Source organism: Nematolebias whitei, chromosome 23 (assembly GCF_014905685.2).
Source record: "Nematolebias whitei isolate Nwh7 chromosome 23, NemWhi1, whole genome shotgun sequence".
Taxonomy (NCBI): Eukaryota; Metazoa; Chordata; class Actinopteri; order Cyprinodontiformes; family Rivulidae; genus Nematolebias; species Nematolebias whitei.
The window spans coordinates 8,182,106-8,209,011 of record NC_056520.1 but is presented as its reverse complement, the minus strand read 5'-3'; the positions used below and the strand labels follow the sequence as shown (position 1 = coordinate 8,209,011).

At 43.4% G+C, this 26,906-nt stretch overlaps 1 protein-coding gene across 1 annotated transcript in view; it reads right to left on the bottom strand.

Moving 5' to 3' along the window:
* Window positions 1-26,906, bottom strand: part of nrp2a (neuropilin 2a) — a 90,505-nt gene that overhangs the window by 56,043 nt on the left and 7,556 nt on the right. The window contains exons 2-3 of the mRNA XM_037696429.1: window positions 23,622-23,799; window positions 8,428-8,609 (exon numbers count right to left, since the gene is read on the bottom strand). Coding sequence (XP_037552357.1) covers window positions 8,428-8,609; window positions 23,622-23,799 — 360 coding nt within the window. The remainder of the gene's footprint in view (window positions 1-8,427; window positions 8,610-23,621; window positions 23,800-26,906) is intronic.

Here is a 26,906-nt window from a genome sequence, read left to right as displayed (position 1 = left end):
TGTGATGGACTGGAGACCTGTCCAGGGTGTCCTTGTGATGGACTGGAGACCTGTCCAGGGTGTCCTTGTGATGGACTGGAGACCTGCCCAGGGTGTCCCTGTGATGGACTGGAGACCTTCCCAGAGTGTCCCTGTGATGGACTGGAGACCTGCCCAGGGTGTCCCTATGATGGACTGGAGACCTGTCTAGAGTGTCCCTGTGATGGACTGGAGACCTGTCTAGGGTGTCCCTGTGATGGACTGGAGACCTGTCCAGGGTGTCCCTGTGATGGACTGGAGACCTGCCCAGGGTGTTCCCCGTCTCTCACAGTGATGGCTGGACATGAGCACCAGTGACCCCCACAACACGAAAAGGAAGACGCAGGTAAAGATAATGAATGGATGGATGGATGGATGGATGGATGGATGGATGCAGCCACATCCCAAAATAGAAGCTGGTACCTCTCTTATTCTTCACGTGATCACGCCCACAATATGCATGGAGGGACAGCATGTTTAATTCCCCCTTACCGCTCTACAATGAGGACAAAAACTCAACGGTTCTTGCGCTACGTTCCCATCGCTGACCGCTTTAAAAAGCAGACGGGAAAGGTCAAGTTGAACAAGCTCATGGGAGAAACATCTGGGGAGGGATTCAAACTTGCATCCAGCCACTCTGCTCCATCTCAGAGAACTGCCAGCCTCCGATTGATAACCAGGTTCAGATTCGTAGCAGACGCTTTAAGCGAGCATTCCTCCAAGGCACCGGTCCTTATTATCAGACAGACGTAAAAAGCTGCCCCCCCCCCCACACACACACACACACCATCTGCACTTAATAACAACTGACCCCAGGCAGGAGACATATTTTTAGTTCTCCTTCTCTTTTTTTTTTTTTTTTTTTATCTTTTTCCCTCCGTTTTGATGTAAATACTCCTTTATGGGACTTGTTTAGGTGTAAACACTCCACTGATTTGATTTGACAAGTGCCACGTTCCTTTGTGTCGTACAGGAACAAAGACACATCCACGTTAACAGCAGCATTCAACCAAAACGTTCCCGGAGAAACTTTTTCGAAGGGGACTGCCACATCGCAGCCATTTAAAAATTTAGATTTGACAGTATTTTGTGTTTCAACTACCACCGTACCAAATGTCAGCTCAATGTGTCAAAAGTCAACAACTTATAGTGTTCGTTTCTTTTAAGCTATAGTGGCCATCTTGGATTTGTGATTTGGATCCAACGTCCATTGGGGAACGCTCTCAGCTAGGGATGCACGATATTATCGGCACGGTATCGGGTGATATTAGCGATAAAGTTAAATATCGGACATCGCGGAAAAAAATAAAATTGTACGCATCCTTTATGATTGTCTGTTGTTGTCGTCGTTGTCCACTGTTGTTGTCATTCTTTGTTAAAATTCAGGTCTCTCTCTTATAAATGAGTCCACGAGGCTCAGTGGGATTAACCTGTATAAATAAAGGTTGAATGAATGAAAATTCCATCAAAATAACTCGTATATAAAAAGGCGTTGTTTTTAAAAATATATATTTATATAGTGTTGCATCGTTTTCATCCTCCTTTTTGGCATCTGCATTTGGTAACAGGCCAAACTGACAAAGACCATGTAGAATAATGTATTTTAATTGTACAGCAGAGAAAGCTTTGAAGTCTCTGTAAGTAGGTCTAAGGGAAAAAATATTGGTATCGATATCGGTTATCAGCCAAATAAGTTTTAACATATCGGACAAAAATCTAATATCGTGCATCCCTACTGTCAGCTAACCTCACCAAATGTCCGCTCTGTATATGTAAAAATAGCCGAGTTAAAGTCATTTACATTTAGCTTTGAATCTTTTTATTTATATATTAAATCTATATAATTTCCTTTAAGACGGATAACGCGGAAAACCTTTTCCGTTTGTAGCATCGTTAGCATGCCTGATAAAAAACAAAACAAAACACGTCTTCAATTTAATTTATGAATATAAGACATATTCTCTGTAAACTGGCTCTTGTGACAAGATAAGCCTAAATAAGCAGAAAAAAAGTTATACATTCGATTTTTGGATGTTCGGTCAAGTTCTGGAAACACGACAAGGTACAATTTTTATTCTGCCTATTTGCATCTAATGTGTCCAATATATTTAATTTAAACTTCCTTCAGCACCATGAAAAAATGATGAAAATGCTGTTTTTTTAAACAATCAATTTAAAAGTTTTCTTTTCAAATTAAGAATTTCCGGGGCCGGATGGAGAACGTCCAAGGGTCACGTTGATCTACTGGTGATCTAACCAGAAAACATCCAAACAAAAAAAGCACACAGAGAAACAGATGAAATATGACGGTAACTTGCCCAACACAACAGAACCGTGACCCGCTGCGTGCCATTGGTTCGGTTACCATACGGGTGAGTGGCGTTACTGTGCATGTAGCTAATGCATGCTAACGGTAAGCACTGGGTGGAAGCATTTTGCCTTTCTGGCTCTTTTCTGTGTTTGTGTCAGTGACACACTGCCTTAGTTTCTTACTGGGTCACCAAGCAGCGACACAAACCCTCAATCTGAGCTCGGCTTGACTCCACCACCTCCAAACGCACCACTAAGACTCTCGGGGTGCCTGAACGAGTTGCCTCACGCTCCGTCAGAACCCCGTGCACGCCGCCGCCGCACCGCTGCATGCATGAGTAGGTCTTGGTTAGCGCTGATTAGCTCACAGTGTGCGAACACGCTAAAAACAACCTCCCCTCCGTTACTTCTCGACCCGTGGCTGACGTGCACACATGCCTCTGGTTGGGGCTGGCGCCGCGAGCTGCCGTTTGGCGAGAGATGTCTCCTGGCAATAAGTGGGAGGTCATGGTGGGTGTGTGTCAGTGTGACACGAGGGGGGAGAAACAAGAGGGTGGGTTGCTGGGTAGAAGTTATGCGGAGGAGCTCCAGGAGCGGCTCCACGTGTCGCTCCGCCACACGTCAAGGCCGTCTGGAGCATCCGCCGCTCAGACGCAGACAGATCGCTCGTGAGCTCAGCTTGAGGTTTCGGTGGAGGAAGGCCCTCCTGGGGGCGTGCGTGTGTGTAACAGAAGAGACGAGGGGGTGTTCACAACATAACAAGGAAAGCAAGAAACAACTCCAAAAAATAAAAAAAATAAACAAAAACAGCATTCCTGGCTTTCCAGCGACAGAATGCTTTATAAGGAGAAACACAGCGATCAACGGGACTCGTTCTGTCCGGGCGTGTGCACGGATCACATTTAGGCCCGTCGCCCTTAAATTCAGCGTTGCCGGTTCATTACTCGAGTCTAACAGTAGCAGCGACGTGAACTTCAGGGATAAACTGCAGAAACAGGCGGATCTGATGCTCGTCTGTTACTACAGTCATCAGACATCCACAGAGACACTGTTATGACTGGTGTTTGTGGTGGTGGTGGTGGGGGTGGGGGTCCTGCCTTGGGCTCTGCAGACGCGACGGTCAGCGGCGGCCACATAGCGCTCTGGGTCTCGCATCGGGATTGGCTGATATGTAGGGTACTCCCCACCGTGCTGTTAGGGGGCTTTGGGGGGACCAGGGGGTCTTCCTTAGTCTTCCCCTTGTAGCCGTGGTAACAGCATCAGCAGCACGTGACTGTGTGTACGTTAAAAGGGGAGGGGTGGAGTAAAGGGTTAAACACGCACGAGTAGGATAAAAGTAGGGCACGACAATGGGGGGGGCTACACTTTCAGTGTACAACATTAATATGTAATGTCAGAAAGTGTGTGCGAGTGTGTGTTCAAGAAGATGATTTTCCGTGGCACTCACCTTACTCCCCTTAAAGATGGACAGAAAGACAAACGTGTGTGTTTGACCCATGGCTCTATCTTTACAGGGACTTTGCACTGACTTCCATTCATTTCTTTAGCCTAACCCTGATCAAGCTCAAGAATCTTTATTGTCCCAGAGGAACGATTTGTTTCAGTCAGTAGAGATATAAAACACCCATACAAGACATTAAGACATTAAAATCAGAATCACTAGAGGGATGAATGAGTTTTTCAGTCTGTTCGTTCTACATCCGTGCACCTGCGCCAAGATGGAAGACACCTGAACTCACCATGAAGTGATGATCAGGATCTGCCAGAATCAAAGTCCCAAAGTCAAAATACATTCTCTGATTCTTCTTAAAAGTGAGTTCACAAGGGGGTCAGAGGTCATTTTGTCATCAAGAACAGTTCCCAGATATTTATATTGATGCATCACCTCGACAGCTTCACTGTTGACGACCACAGGAACTGAAGAGTCTTTTCTAAAATCAATGACCATCTTTTTGTCTTAGAAACTTTTAACTTTAAAAAGGACTCGCACTATTCAGTGAAGTCCCCGACCACATCACCAAACCAGTCACCCACCAACAACACTTCTTCTTATGGGGCCCGGGCTTTGGGCCCCATAAGGGGCAGTTGGTCGTCACAAGGTTGTATAAGTTGGAAAGTTGGAAAAATGGGCCTTACAAGGTAACATAAACTAAGACACACACACACACAAACTCAAACCCCCTGGAGAAGTTACAGTCGCTGCTTATGTAACAGGGCTGAATGAACAAAACAAAAACAAGCCGTGGTATCATTAGTTCATAGCACAGAGGGCACCACACACACATACACAGAAACACAAGCAATTGAAACCAGACACACTCCGACTTCGAGACATGTCGTGGTGCTGTCTGAGATGGGAAGGAAGCTGACACACACACACCTCCCAGCTGTAGGCTCAGATATCAATCTGTGGACGCACCCTTTAAAAACACACACACAGACACACACACACAAACACAACCAACGCGGACTTTAAAAGTAATGAAACAGATTAAAGCGCACAAAAAAAAACGAGCAACAATCTGGTCGTAGTGGGGAAAGTAAACACATCTCAGCCGGGATCTTTGTGTTCCCGTCAGAAGCTGTTCGGTAGAAAACCCGAGGCCCTCGGCCTGCCACAGCAAGACAACCCGAGGCTCCCCGCCTGCCACCGTAAGACAAACAGCCGTGATGAGAGGGCGTACAGGCACTGGGAACGCCATAATTAACACTTGGCCTCAATCACGCTTCCTGAATATATTTCACTCTCTAGACTTACTCATTCCTCGTCAGTCTGGCTCTCTTCACCCCAATCATTTCCTCGTGGCCTCCCCCCCTTCCGTTCTTTTGCACATGTGCATCTATCAAGCCACCTCCAACTCTGCAGACAGAATCTCACATCACGCTGAGTGGAACCGCCCACACTCGCGCAGACACCTACATGTGTTTGCACACTGACACCATCTCTCCCAGCATTTCTGCTGAGATCTTATTAAAGCTATGCCCCCCACCCCCCACCCCATCACATCCAGCAGCCTTCAATCTAGCTTTGTGTGTGTGTGTGAGACAGATGCAATCTGCAGTGTAACTTTGTCAGGGTTCGGCAAGCTGGTGGCCTTGGAAACGGAGCTGAACGACAAATCTGGGTCACGTTCGCTCGACACGAACGACAGAAACGTTTTTAAAGGTGGGAGGTGATAACGAGCGACGAGAGCGGGGTTTTATCTTGCAGGATGTCAATTTTACCACCTCCTTTTAGAATCCAGACAAACTTTGAAGCTCCAGTGATGGAGGAGCTCCTTAAAACACTGCAAACTGGTTCTTAAGCCTCTCGGCCCCAAGGACGTTTGAACGTTTTCCCTCTACTGCTACCAGTAGTACACACTACGGCCATGAGGTGTAAATGAACAACATTTGAAACAAACAGAATTATCTAAACAAAAAAACCCAACAACATTTGAAAAAAACGGAATTACGTTTGAAAAAAAACGGAATTACATTAGAAAAAAACGGAATTACATTTGAAAAAAACGGAATTACATTAAGCCAAAGTGGAAGTGGTTGGAATCACATTTGAAAAAACGGAATCACATTTGAAAAAACAGGAATTACATTAAGCCAAAAGCGGAAGTGGCCAAAGGGGAAATGGCCGGAATCACATTTGACAAAACAAAAACAAACAAACAAAAAAAAAACGGAATCACATTTGAAAAAAACAAAATCACATTTGAACAATCTGGAATCACATTTGGAAAAAAGCGGAATCACATGAGAAAAAAACGGAATCACATTTGAAAAAACAGAATCACATTAGAAAAAAACAGAATTCCATTTGAAAAAACTGAATCATTCGAAAAATTATATAATTTCCAGTTTTACTAATGTTATTCCATTTTTTTCAAATGTGATTCTGGCCACTTCTGCTTTGGCTTAATGTAATTCCATGTTTTCCACATACAGTTGTGTTTTTTCAAATGTAATTCAGTTTTTTCAAATTTTGTTCATTTACACCTTAGGGCCACCGTAACGCACACCACAACACAAAAACAAATACTTGCCTTGCTGGAAAGTGACCCCCCCCACCCCCCTGCACTTTGCCCACTTGGAGAAAATTCCATTTCGGCACACACTCATCCCCATTAATCTCCTGGCTCCAGCCTCTCCCCATAAACCTTTAACCTTCGGTCCAACTCCAAAGTTGCCTCGGAGCTCTCCATCATCCCACCATAACCTCCCACATCCAGCCCGCCTCGTCTCCCCGGAGGAAGTCAATCCTGCTCCAATTAAACCGGCATTCTTCACATGCTTCCCCGTCGCTCTCGTCTTCTCCGACTATATATATATTTTTGTTGACACGCCTGCTGGCGTCTAACGATGTAAAATGCTGTGAATGTGTTGGAGTGAGAAACAACAAGGTGAAGAGAAGATTTAACCGTTTGTGATTTATGTGACGCCACCGTGGTCTCTATCAGGGCTAGACCTTCGGTCGGCTGAACAAACCACAACACGCTGATGGTGCAGATGTTAAGGATGACGTCACTTTACTTTCGGCTTCACTTTCCAGGAACTCTCTCTGAACAGGAAGTGCTTTCCCCCATTTTTATCCATCAGGTCTGACTCATGGTGTTTTACAGTCACCACCACCAACCTGAACGTAAACACCAACAGAACCAACAGGGACGACCCATCTGAACACAGAACCTGAAGAAGTCCACCCTTTCAGTCTCAAGATTACCCAGAAGCCCCTGCGGCTCACCCAACCTATGGTGTTCAAGTACAACAAGTAATTTCAATAATTCACACTGAAAGTTACCCGTCACCCACAGAACTTACCGTTTCTGTAAAATTTAGTCTTTTAATGAAAACAAAATGCAAATTTAAGATTAAATGATTATCAATGTAAACCTAAATATGATATTTAATCTGCATTTTAAAAAGCAAACTACAATTTCAGTGTGGGTTTTTGAATTTACAGGTTGAAATTGAATGCATCACAAAGTTCATGTGCTTAAAAAAAACAACTAATATAATAAATAAATATACAGCATGGCCTTCCTGAAGGCTCAAACGTCAGCGTATTGGTCCCACCCACTCTACGTCAACATTCTGATTGGTTAATTTTCCAGTCAGTAAACAAACTCCTCCTGCAAAGACTGAACTCCGCCTTCTCTGCTGACAGTGAAGTCCTGACCAATGAGGGAGAACCATCAGACGTGTTTCTACCTGGATACACAAATTTAAAATAATCTGATTGGATAACTGGATTTTCATGAATTAAAAAGCTTTTTGCTCAACTGCAAAGTAATTTACAGAAAGTTAGCAAAAATACGAGAAACTACATTGAAAAAATATGTTTTCTATAAAATAAATTTCAAATAAATAATTTAAATGCAACATTTTATATGTGCTAAATTCTTAGGCCTTCACTGAAGGGGTAGAAGGCCTTGAGAGTTATTTGATCATTATATAAAGTTTAAATGGGTCACAGAAAATTGGATTTTACTTGACAGAACTGACATTTTAATATAGTTTAGATTTATTATTATTATTATTTTTTTTTTTTTACAATTAAAGCTCAAGTTTTATAATTCTGACATATATTTCCAAGGACTATTCGGCTAACGGTTGATGATATCACAGTCAAAACCTTTGGAAATAAACTCTTCTTGCTCCCACAACTTTTTTTTTTTTTTTTTACATAAACACATTTCACATCAATATGTAGGCATTTTTTAACTTTATTCACTGCTACAGGACAAACAGTTGTCTCTGAAAACGCAAAGGGAACCCTCAAACTTCCATAAACTTCAGTCGTATTTTATCTCAAAATATTCCCTTCAAATTTAGAATATTTGTTGATCCGCTTATCTCCTACATAAAACACTATAAAAGTTGACATGTGACCACCAGAGTTTTCTGCAGCTCAGGATTCAACAATTTCCAAGTTCTGACTTGAAGCTCAGTAACTGTTTGAGGTTTACATTTCAGTCTGTGTTTCTGTCTGCCTCTTATATGGTTACTACGGCGACCACAACGAGCCACTGGCTTTAACATCTGTCGACTTGGTTCTTTTTACACTTTTTAAAGCATCTATACGTTCTTGTATTGTTGTTCTCTCACCTGTTTTGAAGATCTCGTAGCGCAGAGAGAAGCCCGCCCCCTGATGGGCGTAGTCCGATACGAATCGGATCTGGAGCGAGGGCCCCGACGAGATGATCGGCGCGGGGGCGATGTTGCTGCAGTGTCGACCCAAAACATCAGCTGCATCTAAGATTCCATCGCGGATCTCTATGAAGTCGTACCTGAACCACAAAAATAAAAAACTATTCAAAAATTTGGGGATTACAGGAACGGCTCTAAATTAGTTTATCATATTTAGCTGATAGACTCCAATTTGTAAATGTAAATAATAAATCATCTTCATACATGAAAGTTAGTCTTGGAGTTCCTCAGGGTTAAGTGCTTGGATCAGCACTCTTTACCTTATATATGCTTCCATTAGGTAAAGTTATTAAACAGCATGGGATAAATTTTCATTGTTATGCTGATGATACTCCGTTATATTTTTCCATGAAATTCGATGATTCCGATCAGTTACTTAACTTACAAGTATGTCTTAAAGACATAAAAACTTTAATGACACTAAACAAAACAAAGAGTTTTACAACAGCAGCGCTCAGTTTAGGGCAAACAATGTAAGCTTATTAAAACGAGACAACCAGGTGTGGAGCAGAGTTTTGCTCCAGGACAGAAACATGGAGTCCGAGCGAACAGTTTAGGAAAACCACATAGAAAATGAAAAAAAGATCTGCCCCAGACTGGTGTTGTCTCCCCTCAGATGCTTTCAGTAAACGTAGCTTTTCTGACCCAGTTTTTCTCGGGACGGCACACTCAGATCTCTTTGATGACAGCTCAGGGCAAACAATCCCCGAACCACTGAATATTGGATCACAAGGACGGAAAACGGAGGGAGGGCTGGATTTCAAAACAGAACGCTCTTTTTTTAGGCGAGCGTCTGTCAATTACGAAATGGGTAAAAACACAAACAGCTGGATGGATTTATTAATTAAAAGAAACAAAAGAAACAAAAAAAAATGCAGAGAGGCTCACGAAAGAACGAAGAGGTGAGCGATGAGGGAGAAAACGTTAAGGACGTCGGCAGCTCAGCATTGGGGTGTTAGAGTTTAACTGGGATAAATAAACTTAAAGACGCCTCTCTTATTAGCTTCCACATGCTTGTTCTCTCAGCTCATCACTGACCTTCGACCAGCTAACCGACCCTGAACGATTAAAGCAAATTCTTAACTGTCAGCTCGGTGTGTGAGGAAGACAAAAACAAAAAAAAGTGCACCTGGCTAATCCAGAATTAGCTCACATGCTCCTGCCGCTTTTGAACAGCATCAGAGATTAAAGCAAAAAGCAGCCGTAGCTCAGGTTTAATTAAAATAAAGGGGGAAAAGGGCAAAAAGTCACAAAAAAAGATGAGAAAATGTATATTTTGGGGATAGTCAAAAACATTTGAGTCAATCTGATTCAAGAGGGTTGCCAGAGCTACCGTATTTTCCAGCGTATAAGTCGCAGTTTTTTGCACAGATTTGTCAGTCTTGCAACTTATAAGTCACTTCGGCGTGACTTATTATAGGCCGAAGTGACTTATATATGTTTTTTTTTCCATATTCATAACACAATTTTCGACTGACGCTTTAAATGTTCATTCATACTGACGTGAACCAGAGTAAACATTACCATTTGCAGCCACTAGAGGCGCGAGAGGGCCCTCTAGGCTGTTGACAACTACCGATAGGCGTATATGTTGTTCCTGTACCGCTGCCCCCGCCAAACATTGACCATTAAAGTGCACTTATTAAGGAAAAAGTTAAAATGAGGCACACCTTTGCTATAATGTCGAGCAAACAAATCATAGTTTTTAAGCGTTAATCTTGGTAAATTTCGAAGAACTGCAACAGCGAGTCCTCCCATGCGCACTCCCGCGGCCGCAAATCGATTTTTGGCACAACACCGGCCCATGTTTCCCAGGGGTCAGCGGTGACAAATAATAAACGCGACTTATACTCCGATGCGACTTATGTTTTGTTTCCTCTTCATGACACCTTTTTGACAGGTGCGACTTATACTCTGGAAAATACGGTAATCAACGTTAGCATATACGAAAATGTCCAATTTATTTTTATTTTTTACATATATTGAGCAAATATTTACCATGACTAGCTGTAAAACATCCCCAGCTCACATTCAAGCATTAAAAGCTCCTTAAAAGTCAGAAAAGGGTGTATTGTTCTCTTCAGGTCGAGGGTGAGGTTCTGCCTCAAGTGGAGGAGTTCAAGTATCTCGGGGTTTTGTTCATGGGTGAGGGAAGCATGGAGTGCGAGACTGACAGATTGATTGGTGCAACATCTGCAGTATTGTGGACTATATGCCGGTCCATTGTGGTGAAGAGAGAGCTGAGCTGTAAGGCAAAGCTCTCTGTTTACTAGTTGGTCTACGTTCCTACCGTCACCTATGGTCATGAACTCTGGGTAGTGACTGAAAGAATGAGATCATGGATATAGGCGGTTGAAATGAGTTTTCTGCAGGGTAGATGGACTCTCCCTTAGAGATAGGGTGAGAAGTTCAGTTATCCTGGAGAGACTCAGAGTAGAACTGCTGTTCCTCCACATCCAGAGGAGCCAGTTGAGGTGGTTCAACTGGTAGGGATGCTTCCTGGGCAGGCATGGCCGACTGGGAGGAGACCCTGGAAGACCCAGGACACGGTGGAGAAACTACGTCTCTTGGCTGGCGTGGGAACACCTTGTGGTCCTCCCAGAAGAGCTGGAAGAGGTGGCTCTGGAAAGAGATGTCTGGACCTCCCTGCTCAAGTTGCTGCCCCCGAGACCTGACTTCGGAATAAGTTGAAGATAATGGATGGATGGATGGATTGATAAAAGCTCCTTTAAGACCTTTGAACATGGAAATAGGAATGTTGCTTTCATTATATTTGCCAAACATGTTGCATAGATGAACCTTTTTGACTAAATTAAATACCAAGAAGAAAGTTTAAGGGGTACAATCATCCAAAAGGGGAGCTGATGGCCAAATATGACTATTTTGAACTAAACTGTCCTCAAATGATTACACGTTTGTATTTGAATGAGTTATTTGAGATCCTCCACCAACACTTAGGTGCTGTGGACTGAAAACTAAGACCATCTTTTATGCATTACCTGTAATAAGAGACGCTGTAGCATCGTTGATTTGTAACAAAGGGTCGTCTCAGGCTCGGAAATACCAGGTTTCAGCAGAATAATTTTAGGTTGGGGCAATATTGGAGGGTATAGAAATCTCTTTAATTTTTGTTTTCTAGTAGCCTGCTGCTAAAGTAATGTTTAGTACAGGTTTTATAGTTGTAATCTTCCCCCCCCCCCCCCCCCCACAGGCCATCAGACTCCAGAGTCTCCACTTTCCACTATTCTTGACTCTCTGATGCCGCATTTCTTGAGTTTTCCATCGTGTTTAGATGTTGCATGGCAGTGAGTAATTTCCTTGTTTTTCAGCCCGCATGTTGCGTTTTCCGTTGTAGCCAACTGCATCGCCGCAGGAGCCCTGCAGCTACCGGGGGACTCCCTCACAACCCCCCCTCATCTGAATTAGTTCACGTGAAGCTGTCAAACAACCGCCGAGTCGCTGTTGTCTCTCTAATTAGCGTGATAGGCTGTGTGACGCTGACAAAGCATTAGAGATATTTATAGGTTTTAAGGCACATTTAAACTCTTGCTAATCTAGAAACAACCTCTTGTTGCTGCTCTGAAACAGAAACAGTGTTCAGAAACGCTGCGACGGAGCAATCAGCTCAAGCCTGCGGCTGTTTGTGTCTAAGCTCTAAGATGCCTTTTGTTGTGCCAGGTTGAAATAAAACCTGGATTAAGTAGAGTCTCTAAGCCTCTTTATTTGGCTATCTCATTCCAGCAGCGCACTGACTTCAATGCCGAGCAATCGAGTTAAGACTGCTGATCGAGGGATAATCCCACTGCGTTAATCTGGGTCAGACTGGCATATGCACAGGTGAGGATCGAAACACCAAATGGCTGAAAGAAACGAGCAACGTTGCACTTTAAATGTTCTTCTTTAGACTGTTTTGCACAGTTTAAGAAGAAGTTTAGCCATGAAAGTACAAAACTTCTGAATATCTTTGGTGTAGATTAGGAAAACTGGGATTAACGGCCTTTGTACCTTTTTGGTGGTCCCAACAAGGGGTAGGGATGTCCCAATATTTGGGGAATGGTAGGTAATATGGCTATCTAGACCTTAAACAAAGGTTTTCTTAAAAAAAAAAAAAAAAAAAATCAAAGGCAGATGGTCCAGTCCTAGTCTTTGAATTCCCTCCTCACATTCTGCAGAAGTTGGTTAATCACCCATTGATTCAAATCAGGTGTGATGAAGCAAAGAAACATTGAAAACATGCAGGGTAGTGGCCCTCAAGGGCCAGAATTAGACAACCCTGCACTAAAGAGGCTCAGAAATCTAAGTTTTCCTCCTACTGAAGTATATTTTACCAAAGCTCAAGAAAATCCAGTGGCATACTTGTTGCAAACTAGAAAACTATATGATCTATTATTGTCAGTTATTGTCAGTTTACATCATAAGTGTCAAACTCAAGGTTCAAGGGCCAAATATGGCCCTTGTTAACATCTTATCTGGTCCCCAAGATGATATTTTAAAAGTAAAATATTTCCATCGCTACTCGTTTTGCTTAAAACAATGAAGCATAATTTATTTGGTGCAGACTTCTCTTGATGGCCAACTTTGACGCAAAGAACAACGGGCTTGAATTTTTCCGTAATCGTTGATTTTGATGTGGAAAAAGCAACGGAGAACATCAACACAACCAATGAAACTCCTGTTGAGGAACCTGCGACCACGAAAGGATGTCGGGTATCTGACCGGAGTTAATGCATTGAGTGAAAATGGCCCTCGATTTGAAATGTTTTATATTTTGGACCCTTTTGTAAGAGTTCGATACCCCTGGCTTTACACGTAAGGAAGTACTGATAATGGAAGCATTTGGTTCTTGAAGTGATGTCCCATTCCATCCATCTATTCATCCATCCATCAATCATCTTTACCCACTTCTTCCTTTCCAGGTCACAGGGGTCACTGGTGGTGCCCATGTCCAGCTATCACTGTGCGAGACGCGGGGGACACAGGTTTCCAGTCCATCACAGGGACATAGAGACAAACTCACTCTCTCACTCACTCCTAGGGACAATTTAGAGTTACCAATCAGCCTAACATACATGTTTTTGGTCTGTGGGAGGAAACCGGAGTACCCAGAGAAAACCCACACATGCACGGAGAGAACATGCAAACTCCACCCAGAATGACCCCCTGGCTGAGATTCGATCCAGCGACTTCCTTACTGAGAGGCGGCAGCTCAACAAACTGTGCCAACGTGCTGCAAAGTGATGTCCCATTCCATACAGTATTATTTTCTTTGGTACCACTTAAATGTAGAGTCAAGGAAAAACGTTGGGCACCCTCATGAACATATGGGAGATTCTTAGCTTTACTGGCAAAAATGAGTTTGTTCAAATACGACATGAGTATGGTGACCATTCATTATTGGCCTCCCAATAGGTGTCCACTGATTCAGACAACAGAAATTAGACCATACTGACCCACAGACAGGTTCCTAATCTTTACACAATGAAATACTGAATCAACTCGGGCTCAGACTGCAATCAACATATTGGTTTTATTCATGACAAGACCTCAATAAATCCTCAGTTAAGGCATTTGAAGGTTGGTCCTGAATAGTTTTAATGCTGCTGAGTAAGGAAGCTGATGTCCAATACTCTTGTGCATGTCTTGCTTGTAATCCTGCATTACAGAGGCGATCGTAAAAGCTTTAGTGCCACAGTGAGTCTGAGAGAGCCACTGCCGCTCCTAAGTACGCCTGCTTAGGACTGAAACTTACACATGCAACATTCAAGAATGTGCCAACAAACACACAGAGATACAGGGCAAATGCAGGCGTGCACATACACACCCGGCGCCGTATCTCCAACACCAAGGATAAAAGGCCCGTGAAAGAGCTGAGAGCCTAATTAGGTTTTAATTGATTTTGGAGTGGGTCTTTATCCTTCTTTCTGTCTGCCTCTCTCCTGTCGTGGATTAGCGTCAGTGAGTGAGTGTTCCTCAGATGTGATTATTGACCTGTTCGCTCAGCCTCTCCCCAGGCTCTGATGAATACATGCATGAGGGCCTGACGTGCGAGAGCCCCACTGTCTGCCTGTCTCGAGCGCACATTTGAACGCATTCCAGGGCATTGCACATACGTCTCCTGCACATGCGCACCAGCACACATCTGAGACGTCTTTCTGTCTACATAACCAGTCCAACGTTCAGGGAGCCATAGCGTCACCCTCCCTCATTTCCCCATTAGGGAATAGCTGCAGCAAAGGGAGAGGGGTTAAGGAAACTAAAACCCTCAAGAGTCTGTAATTCTGCACTGGTCCAGACATGTCTCCTCTTCCTCTGCGCTCATATATCACAGCGCCCCTGCGTCAAGGCGACTAATTGCCTTTCACACCGTTGCTGTTTTCAAGCAACCAGGGACACATCCTGAAGCCAGCAGCACCCTCCCAAACACGAGTTCAGGGTGTAGACACAGAATTCATCCACATTTGCAGTTCTCTCGAACAAGTCTTTGTGGCCGTATGAGCTCTAGGTCAACATCAGTCCAATAAACACCTGCCGATTTAGCGATAAGTAACAGATGCGCCTTTTTTGACCTTTTGTATTTTCTGTAAAAATCAACAAGTTCATATTCTCTAGAAGGTTTTATTTAGCCTCATCTAAATACCCACACAAATACATAAAGTCTTCATTGAGCATTTGAAAATCACAGCAAAAGATGAACTCAAATTTATTCAGGGACTTTAGTTGCTGTGTGATTTATTTCATTTGTGCAGATAACAAAGCAACAGCTGTTCTTGAATATGGGTAAGTCAAACTTGGCTGCTTTCAGACACTTGGGGCTTCCAGCTAAGATGATTTTCCTCTTTGCTGCTTCTTTGTCCCCCACCCCCCTCCTTGTTTCCCACTTTTGGAGCACAGAAACCCACAAAATCCCAATCTGGTAAACAATGAAGTGTCGCTTCAACGTCTCCCTCAGTGATTTACAGAAGCAGAAATTAAGGAAGGCAGAGTCTGTGCAGCTGACACGGTTATTCACATTTCTAAGCGTACGCCCAACTCCTCCCATCCTCAAAGGGGACTCTAATAAACCATAAGTGCCTCTGAAATATTAACTAGACACTGCGAGCGAAATCCCAGCAGATCAGCAGGGCCTGCCATCTTCAATCTTGCCCCCAAACAAATAGCACTTCTCCCATTCGTCTCCTCATGCCTCACTGCGCTCTTCTACTGTCCATCACAGATTCATACTTACAGATGGCTGGGGCATAACCGCTGACCGCAGGCTGTATCAGCTCAGCCCCAGACCTTCTAGCGCCGCATCGATCTGAAACTTCAGTCTATAAATGCTGTCTGAGCTGAAGCCTTGACCCCTGCTGCTCCTGATGGATGCGGTTTAACTGAACTGTGGCAACAAATACATCCCAGTTTTATTTATTTTTACTGTTTTAATCACCCGCTGCCATGAAAACAGAGTGACATATAATTGCCTGTACGTGTTTGCAAAATACCTCACAAAGCAGCGGAAAGATTTGAATGAAACTCTCAGAGAGCGATCCATGGATGTACACCTGCAACTTTTCAACTTGTGGAGTCTATCCTACTTAAGATGGCTGCCACGGCTAATCAAACTTAAAAAAATAAATATGGGTAGAACTCGGCCAGGTTTACAGATATCGGGTTAAACGTTGGTGCAGTAGTAGCTAGGAATCATCCCCAACCCATACTAGTAAGCAGTACGCCAAAGGTCCCCAGAGAAGGTTGAATACTAGTTAATGTTTGTAGTTTGAGACAAGTGTTTTTTTCTGGACTGGAACCGAACAGAGAATTAGAGTAAACCTTAATGGTTTTGGGGCAAGATTTTCAAGTAGGGAGAAGTTACACTGTGGAGAGAAACAGGATAAGTTTTTGTTTATTTTCTTGTTCAAGGCAGCGCAGAGTGCGGATCCTGGCGAGTGGACGGATACATTATATCCACCTCCATCAATGGCGAAGTCAGGGGCAATGGTGGCATTGGCTACTATAGATTAATCTTCACCCACCCCAATCATTTCAGGAAACTATACTTTAGAGCAATATGAAAACTAGAAAGCATAGTTTCCTGAAATGATTGGGATGGTCAGTTTAAATATTTATTTGGCGGTGGTCATCTTTGATTTTGACTTGACAATCCAACTCTCGATATTGGCCTTTCTTACGCCTAGATGCAGCTACACCCCAAAACGGAAGTCAGAATGTCACTTAAGCTATCCAGCTAACGAGACAGCAGGTGAAGGGTTTCCAAGTTCCATCTTCACTATGTGACAGGGGACAACAAATTGCCCTAAATCTTTATTCACAGATGGGGGATGCAATGCAGTGGGCGGCAAGCATTCCTTCATGGACTGCTACTTCACCAATACCTTATAATGTCAATGAGAGACAGGCACTCATTTTTAAAAATAAACCTGCTTTAAGCAAACAGAAAAAACAAAAAACAAAACAGGAATTAAAATCTGCAACTAAATGTTCGCATCCACTAAAATGAGAGTAACAGCATCCTCCCCCCCAAAAAAGGGATGTTTCCAGTTGTTATTTGGCAAATATGTCTTGAAATAAGACAGTTTTGTGGTATTAAATTGGAAAGCTTCAGCTTCTGTTGCTGGTCCTCTTCAGCACGAAAAACACCTATATCATCAGCCTAAAGATGCACCAGGAACATCCTACTTCACATTGTTTATGTAAACATCAATGGTCTTAAAACTGAGCCTTGGTGCACTCCGTCACTTTCAGATTGCTGATGAGACAACTGAGTTCAACACAACTTCTCGACAAACATATCATTTGAAAACAAGCATGTAGTTTAGTTTGAGGAATGCCGTGATCGACAGTGTAGCAGTGGACGATTTGCATTCACTACTACACTGTCCGTGGGCGACACGAGCCATTTATCCTATTCAAGCGTTTGAATATATGGCTCGTACCATGCAGTTATTCCATCATCATTCTGTGCCTGAAAGTGCTGTGACCGCTGAGTGCTGATGACCGCGATTCCGTCCTAAATGTAGGCCAAGTGCCAGATATCGACAGATCAGCTGCTGAACAACTCCCTTCAGCCGTGACCTCAGGGAACTCATCTGTCTCTCCTTTCACCCTGAACCATACCTAATCACACGTCTCTTCCTCAGACCTTCCTCTCAGGCGTTCTCTCTGGATCTTACTGATCATCTATAGATTTCCCATTACAAGCAGAATACAGGCATCGATCCCACACCCTTCTGCCCCCTCTCTTGGGTATGAGAAACACGCACTCCTGCAAACAGAGTCATGTCTTATCACAGGACAAGTGCATTAGCAGCTTTGTGTGTGTTTGTATGCGCCTGAACGCACGTGCGCACAAAGTTATGAAGTTATATCATAAAACCTTCTCACCTCAGGCTGAGCTCAATAGCAAATAACCAAATAAAGGAGAGGAAATAAAAAACCTCAAAGGTGGAAAGAATGGATCTTGTATACGTTTGTGTGTGGGTGGCTGTCTCTCTCCGTGATTCCGCCTCTTTCAATGTTTAATTTGAGCGTGCAAAATTAAAGCAGATCCTCCTTGGGCTAGAAAATAGAAGAAGAAGATAAATAAAGGGAGAAAGCACGTGTTCAAGAAGGATGAAGGGAGGAAGACGAAGGGAAATAAAAAGGAGTGGGAAGAAGAATTGTCTCCACCTCAAGCTCTTCCTTCCTTTCCTCCCTTCCTCAGTATATCCTGGTGTATCACGGGGTAGCATCCTGGGGCTCGGCGATGGCAGATTGCATTAGAGATATGGGCCTGATATTTCATCTAGGCTTTATTACATTTACTTCACATCAATCGGCTGGCAGCCTAGAGGTAAGAGCTATTTGGCACACAACTGGACTCCCCCTGAAATGAAATCCTGAATTAAAGTGCCACCTCAGACACGGAGCGCCTGCACGAGGCTGCAGATTTGATTGCTGCAGCAGAGCCGCTGTTCGGCCGTGTCCGAGTGCTGACTGCTGCTGAGGAAAACCAGCAGCTGGTCGGGGAGTTTTGAACACATGCCGGGGCTGACCAAGCACTTTTCTCACCCTTTATGAGGGTCTCTAAACCCAGGGAGGGGTTCTAATCGCAGATGAGCACTTATACACTGTCAGTTTGCATCCTTAAGGGTGTTTCTAAGCATATCCACCAAAAACACGTTTATTTTCGATCTTTCCGAGCGTGTTTTGTGCACCACCCCCCCATCAGCAGTCTACACCACGCAGCTCTGCGTCTGTCAGGTAACACAGCTCCAGTTTGCTCTGCTGCAGTCTCTCTAATCCCGGCTGTCATGCAGATTTTCAGGCCAGACTGAAAAGCTGAAGCCTCCACCTCTGCAGCCCCTCTGGCTCTCCTCGCCTCGAACCTCAAGGAGGAGCGTGAAAACATGCAAAAGTCTGCTCTGCTCCCACCGTCATGGCTAATCGCACAGGCAGAAAAAAGGAAGCAGGCTGCACGGCTTGGATCGACCCGGGAAAAGGCGTTACACAGGCTGGAGGGAGGGGGGACATCTAGAAACGGGGCGTGCTTCCGCACTTACTTTGAAGAGACAAAGATTTTTCATGAAATGCAGAATATTTAGAAATCTTTATATGTATATTTGTGCATCTCTAAAAACAGTGATTGTTCAGTATTTCTTACCGCTGGTTTATGTTTGTTTTGTGCTTTAAAGGTTTATTTATTTTGAGAAGGCAGCTATTACAACAGGAACGAGTTTATAACGTTTCCCCAAGGCGAACAAATTCAACATATTTTTTGTATACAGCAATGTAAGGTACCATATACTGACATGGTATATTGTATAGTTTTTTTGCATCACATAGTACCGGTATACATTTTATAGCATTGTATAGTATATTTTGGCATATTTGATCAAAAAGTGTAGAATATTTGGTTTGATATGGTTCAATATATTTAACTGCATAGTGCTGCATCCTTTAGTATACCAATATACTTTATCCTCATATAGTAGTATATCATATTGTATAACATACAATGTTTGATTAAGAATAGTTTATTTTGTATAATATTGTTTTGCGTCATAGCATTGTATCATAGTTTAGTATTATAAAGTACTCAGCATAGTATCTTATAGTATAATATAGTGTGGTATCATATTGTATAGCATCATAATAAAGTATAATGTCCTATAGTTTCATATCCTACAGTATTATAGTTTAGTATCTTATTGTATAGTATATAGTTTTGTATCATATTGTATTATAGTATTAGTATATATAGTATCCTATAGTTTAGTATCCTATAGTATCATAGTTTAGTATCCTATAGCATAGTATCATATAATTTGGTATCATATTGTATTAAAGTATATAATCTTATAGTTGAGTATCCTATAGTATCATATTTTAGTTTCATATAGTATAGCATCATACCATACTAAACTACACTATACTATCATAGTTTGGTATTATATACAGTGTAGTATCCTATAGCTTGGTATCATATTGTGTCATAGTATAATATTATATAGTTTAGTATCATAATGTATCATAGTATAGTATCCTATACTTTAGTACCATATTGTATCTTCTAGTATAGTATCCAACAGTTTAGTATCATGTAAGATTGTATATTATATCAAAGTTTAGTATAATGGTATAGAACAGTATAATGTCCCATATTTTAGTATCTTATTGTATCCTATAGTATGTTATAATACAGTATAGTATCCTAGAGTATGGGTGGCACGGTGGCTTCGTTAGTAGAGCTACCGCCTCTCAGCGAGCAGGTTGCCGGATCAAATCCCGGCCGGGGCTTTTCTGGGTGGAGTTTCCGTGCTGCATGGATTTTCTCCGGGTACTCCGGTTTCCTCCCACAGGCCAAAAACATGCATGTTAGGCCGATTGGTAACTCGAACTGTCCCTAGGTGTGAGTGAGAGAGTGAATGGTTGTTTGTCTCGTTTGTCTCTATGTGTCCCTGCAATGGACTGGAGACCTGTCCAGGGTGTCCCTGCGATGGACTGGAGACCTGTCCAGGGCGTCATCCACCGCTCACATGGTGAAAGCTGGATATGGACACCAGTGACCCCCCGCGACCCGAAAATGAAAAAACAAGGTAATAGATGGTTCCTAGAGTATAGTATCACATAGTTTAATATCCTATAGCTTGACATCTTAGTATAGTATAATATCATACAGCTTACAGTATCAATGTTCAGTAACATAAAATATAGTATCATGTATTGTGTAAATCAAATAGTTTATATTGTGTAATTTAGTACAGTTTTATACAGTATTATTATAAAATATATAGTTTCATACTAACAGTTTAGTGTGACATATAGAGCATTAGACGTATCGTTTAGTTTAATGTCATATTGTAAAGTACAGTATTATAAAGTATAGTTATATCAAGTATATTGTTTTGTCCTTTTGTATTGTGCCACACATGCGTATATACAGTGGTGGTATTTCCTGTTTTTCTCGAGGGCATGCAACATGGAGCTGGATGGGCAGATGCTTGCAGAGTTACTCACACGTAGATGATCACCACCCCAACCACCCACCCACGCCCCCACACCTATACTGACTTTTCCTCAGTACACTCAAGCACACAGGATGAAGGGAGTGGGAGTGAGAGGGCAAGCAGAGGCACACGACCCTCCAGGCAAGTGCTAAAAAAAAGAAAGGAACTATCCCAATAAAACGGTCTGTGGAGGAAAGGAAATCGGGGGCTATTTCAGTTTTCCTCCCTCTCCAGCCTCTTTCCACCCTGCATGCCGTGGGCTGTGAGAATCAGCCCGACACGCTGCTTAACAACAGCTGAGCTCTCACCACCACTCCAGGAAGTCCGATGTGCCGCGGCGTTCGCACCGTGACGCTGGTGTTAAAGCCGACAAACATATTGCAAGAGGAGATAATTATGCACCGTCGTGCCTTTTGACGAAAAGCGACAGAAACACGAAGCGCAGACATGAAAACGACTTTTCCAGTTCGCTGCTGCAATGTGACACAGCCCCGTGAAAAGAGCTGACAATCATTACAACATCCTTTCACGGGAGGAGCTATTGAAATCAACATTTTCCTCCTGGCCATCTTTTGTCAGCGAACAATGCAACAAAAGCCATCTGGGATTATTAAATCTGGAGTTTATAGAGAAAGGGATGCGTCATAAATGGTAAACTGGTCAGATAAACCTTGTCTGAGTTCGTTTTTTACTGAATAGCTGGACTCAGACTGGGTGATATGTGAAACGTTCTGTTCTCCTTGTCCCGGTTGTATAAAACGGCATCAAACAATGAAGACTGATTTCCTTTGAAGGCCAAAACAATAGATGACCATATGCTTTGGATTACTCATGTCTCTGAGATTGGGAACTGACCAACATGCTCGTATTTCCACATAAACAGCTGGGTCTCGTTGCCTTCTGATTCTTTTCTCCAACCAATTCCTGTTTATTCTCATCTGCCCACACCAGCGCCCCCTCAAACCCACAGTCATTCTGCTCTTTCATCCTGTTTTAGTTTTGTTTTTCTTTCTCAAATTCAGACAGAGTTCAAAAACCTCTTGGCATTTGATTATCAGATGAAGGGGGATGCAGCTTTATATTCCTGATAATGTCAAAACTTTTAACTTTTCTGTTTCCTAATATACCCAAACGTATTGGCATCAGAAGCATTTGTAATGTCAGGGGGGGGGGGGGGGGTTCTGGGAGTTCTCGCCCAGAAGATTTTGAATAAAGTAGATGCCATTTCCTGCATTCTGGTGTATTTTGACGGGACATCTACGTTTACCTACATAAGTAAATGCTTGATTCAATAGCCAGTGTTTACCCTAGATCAGTTCCCATGGCAGGGGGCTCATCATATTTTTGTTTTGTCGACGGGTGGGTGGGGGGAAAGTGGTATGTCGGTAGCATTTTTGCTAGCGTGTTTGCATTGTTGATGACGGTGGGATGCGGAACGGTACGTCAGTAGCATTTTTGCTAGAGCATTTGTATTTCGCTCCGTACTACGTTGATACAGACAGTTGGTGGTGGTGGGGGGTGTTGGTAGGGAGGGCGCTCGGTTCTGTTGTCAGAGCGGGGCACCCTGCTTGTATAACGGTTGGGGAAACAGAACTATTTTAGTAGCCTGACCAACAGCTCTCCTTGTGTGAACAGAGCACGCTCCGTCTCTCTCAAGTACCCTAGCCCCACTCCCCTCTCTCGAAACTGCCGGAACTAACATTGTGCTAAGCTAGTGGCGTGCAATACAGACACGTTAGCTAAGATGCTACAGACGTAGCGCTCCGCTTCTCTTGTACATCCTAATCCCCCACCCTCATCAACAACTGCCAGCCCTAACGAGGTGCTAAGCTAGTGCACAAAATATAGGTGTCTCTCACTCTTCCCCCCGTGAGCGCCCTGCCAAGGTAGATGATCCTGGGGAAACTCTGCATGTGATGTGGAGTTGTTGTAGGTAACCAGGAAAACCGGGAGTGGACTTTTATTGGTTTGAGTATTTTATTAATCAAGTGGAATGGATTTGCTCACAAAGAAAAAGAAACAGCACTGGGTGAACTAATATTACATGGTAAATGGAGGGGGGGGGGGGGGGGCCAAATAATTTTTTTTTAAATGGGGGGGGGGGGGGGGGGAGACACGTCCTCTTCACATATAATTGTTGCAACACCTTTGCCCAAATGGATATTTTCAGGAACACTGTGTATTTTTTTAGCCTCAATCATTAGATTAACTAACATGAAAATCACATAAATCCTTATTTCCAAACCTGAAATAAACAAATGTTTCTCTTAAATTTTTAGGTTTGTTGCTGTAGCATCATGGCCTTGAATTTAACCCGGTAAATGGTCTGAAGAGGACTTTAAAACACAAAGAACACAGTGTGGTGCAACATCCAGGGTAACAATGATGTGACAAAGAAAAAGAAAGAAATAAGCTTTGTCAAACCTGTTGTGGTCAGAATGTGGAAATGATACAACCAACCCAAACCACAACTCGACAGTCACGAGCCTATGAAACCAACTTCAAACGGAAATGGCTGATTTACAGGAAGCCAATAAAAGTGTCAACACAAATCATCACTCAGACTGAGCAACGAGTCAAGAGTCGACTCCACCGCTCCCGTCTTACTTGCAGTCGAGCCTCTCGATCTCGAAGTGGGGGTTGAAGTTGAGGACGATGCGCTGCGAGGGCTCCGGCGCCTTTATGATCCAGTGGCAGTTCTGGTGGGGCGGGTACTCCAGAGGATAGCCAGGGGAGGTGATGTAACCAGCTTTGCTTGCATCCAGAAAGCCTCCGCAGCTTGGCACTGTAGTAAAAAAATATATAAATAAAACAGAAATGAAATACCAAGTTGGGTATGGAGGTTATTTAGCATTAACTTAAAGACATAGCCTTCCCTGAAGGAATGCGTATCACCTGCCACCTTTCATGCCGGATCATCTCATCATTTAGCCTTTTGGGTTAAATCGTGTAAATGTTATGAGTGATATTCAGATACTGTACAACTTTCAGCTACTACCACACCTAGCTTCGCATGATATTTATAAAATTGATTAATTTACAGCCATTTGTGTGTTTGCTGAGATCAATTGGCTGCGGCAACCAGCTTGAATGGGATAAACTCTAAAAAATAAAAATAAAAATCTGATGTACCGTAGATATACCTAACAAAGTTACGTCAGGTCCTCTGGACAGTTTGTTGAAATGTTTCATCTTTCATCCAAAAGACTTCATCAGTCTGAGGAGCTGCAACAAACTCAGTCTTATAAATAGCACCTCCTCATAGTGCAGTGTTTCTCCTACTGTTATCCAAGGAGGGAGTCCCCGACCTGTCAACAGAACAGAGCGCTCTGCCTACCGGATGTCCATCACCCCCTCTCCCCCCTTGTTGACAACTGTCGGCACTGACGCAGCACGAAACTAGAAACGCCCAGTACAGACACGCTAGCAAAAAATGTTACCAACGTAGCGCTCTGCTTCTTCTCTCAAGCCTCCCCCGCTTGATAAATACTGGCAGTAACGTAGTGCTAAGCTAGCGTGCAACACAAACATGATTTGCTCTTCCGCTTTGCAATTAATGGAGGTCAAAAACTAAAAACATCTAAAGTTTTGAGATATTGTAAGATAAGTACAAGTGATGTTTTTTTATAGCAGCACACCGTTTGTAAAGCCACTAGGTAGTTCAAGTACCAACTTGTTAAATACTTGGTAACGGCAAGTAACCAAATTGTAGTACCTGTACTCCGCCTGAAAACATCTAGTATCGGACCATGAACCCTTTAAAGTAATCACTCGAAGTATATCTACTGTATACTGATTCATGCTCAATAATCCAGGTATAAAAATCCAACAAAGGTAAGTCAGGTCTTCTGGACTACAGAAACCACCTGAGCCCCATCAAACGGATTCCACTATGCAAAGGTACTATTTATAAGACTGCGTTTATTGCAGCTCATTGGAGTGAAGAAGTATTCTGACTGAAAGATGAAATGTTTTAACAAAAATAAACTGTCCAGAGGACCCAACTTATCTTTGCTGGATTTTTCTACCTGGATTATTGAGCATGGATCAGGATACAGTAGATATACTTCCAATGATTACTTTCAAGGATTCTTAGTCTGATACATGTTTTCAGGCAAAGTAAAGGTACTAAAGTTTGGGTACTTGCCAATACCAAGTAATTAACTGGTCTGACATCTTTGGGGTGTTTTTAAGTGTACAAGTATGAGTACTTAAGGCTGGAATTGGGATATGAACCATTTGTTCATGGTATGTTTTGCTAACAGAAAGACAAAAGAATTTCATTAAACCAGATAAATCTGCTGCAAACCCTGTAACTGCACATCAGAAGCTCCTTTCTTTACATGAGCAACAACTGAAGGCTAAAACAAAAGAAGCAATTTAGACCATCAGTTAGACGAAAATTGGAAAAACTTCTCCGCTGTGGGTTGTCAATGAGAACAGCGCCACGTGGGTAAGCTATTAAAACAAAAAGATCATCATTGTTTACTTGCCACACACACACACATCCTTTTTCACCCTCTTCCACACCCAGGCTCTTATCTCCTCGCTTCTCCACAGGGAGCGTTCCTCCAAGTGTAATTGTTGCTCCGGCAAGCCAATCTGCAAACATTAGGACACATTCCCCGATCCTATCGTGCTCTCCCAGGAACAATAGTCCGCCAATGGCGTCGCTCCGCAAGCCTCAGACAGGAAGTGACACGCAGACGGCCTGTCTAGCGGGGGTTCCGAGGGGTCACCCCGACTCGTTAATGAGAGGCTAACGCCGCAACAAAGACCCCATTCTCCGTCCGCACCCCGATGGCTGCAACAGCTTTCGTTCTTGGCGTTATCTCCCGCAAACACGCCAAACGCAGAAACTCAAGCGCAAAATAACATGTGAAGTCTGAGCGTGCAAAACGATGTCACACACACACTGCAGGTCTTTATTGCCTTTTGTTGTGGCAACACTGTATATGAAAGCGTGTTTGTGTGTGCGCTGATGCTCCAGAGGGATCCCTAAATCTAATGAACGTTATATTGAACGAACATCTTCACAGAATCGTGCAGCTGGTGAGAAAAATCCATCTCACATGTAGCATTTGCATTAAAAATGCACAAGACTTAACCACTCAGACACAGAATTGATCGACTCTGTCCTCGACATGAAAGGGTTGATATTTCTTTTGCCAGTTTCCTCCAGATTTCTGCGAAAGCTTCAATAAAGGAAAAGAAACAAGCACCAAAGGCTTGGGGCGTAATAGACCCTTCAAGTGTTGGCATTTTCACCACCTATTGTGCTTTAAAAGGCACACTTAAGATTCCCTGACATTTGACGGAGCTGCGATGGCTTCCTTACTCTGTTACCGGAGAGGAGCGACGCCCACGCTCGCCATACGAGCCGGGCGGTTTCCATGCGGGTGACTTCGCCTCCCCACCTACACGCATACCGCTGCACGACAAGTTCAGGTACAAATGAACGAAGCTGCACATTTGAGCGGCCGCCCACGCACGCGTGCATCTTTGAGGTGCCTGTCAATCACAGAGGCCGGCTGAGGTGGGGAGGGAAAACGGCGAACTGAAAAAATGTTGGGCTGGGAAAGAGACACACACCGTGTGAGAGAAACGTCTCTTTATCTGCTGGGGCTGTGCAGACAGACAGTCGTTGTTGGGGGAGAGGTGTGCAGGAGGCTATCGACGCGCAGAGCCTCGGCAGATTAAGCCCTTTGGGAAGAAATCCTGCAGCCTCGACACTTTCCCTCCTCTGAGCTGCCCATTCAGTGGCCTCCGAGGAGGATGAGGAGGACGGGAGGGGGATTACAGCGAGGAAAAATGGAAGGAGAGGGATGAAAGACGGGTCGAGGCAGAATGAAGGTAGATAATCGACAGGAGAGTGTGAGGAAGAGGACGGAT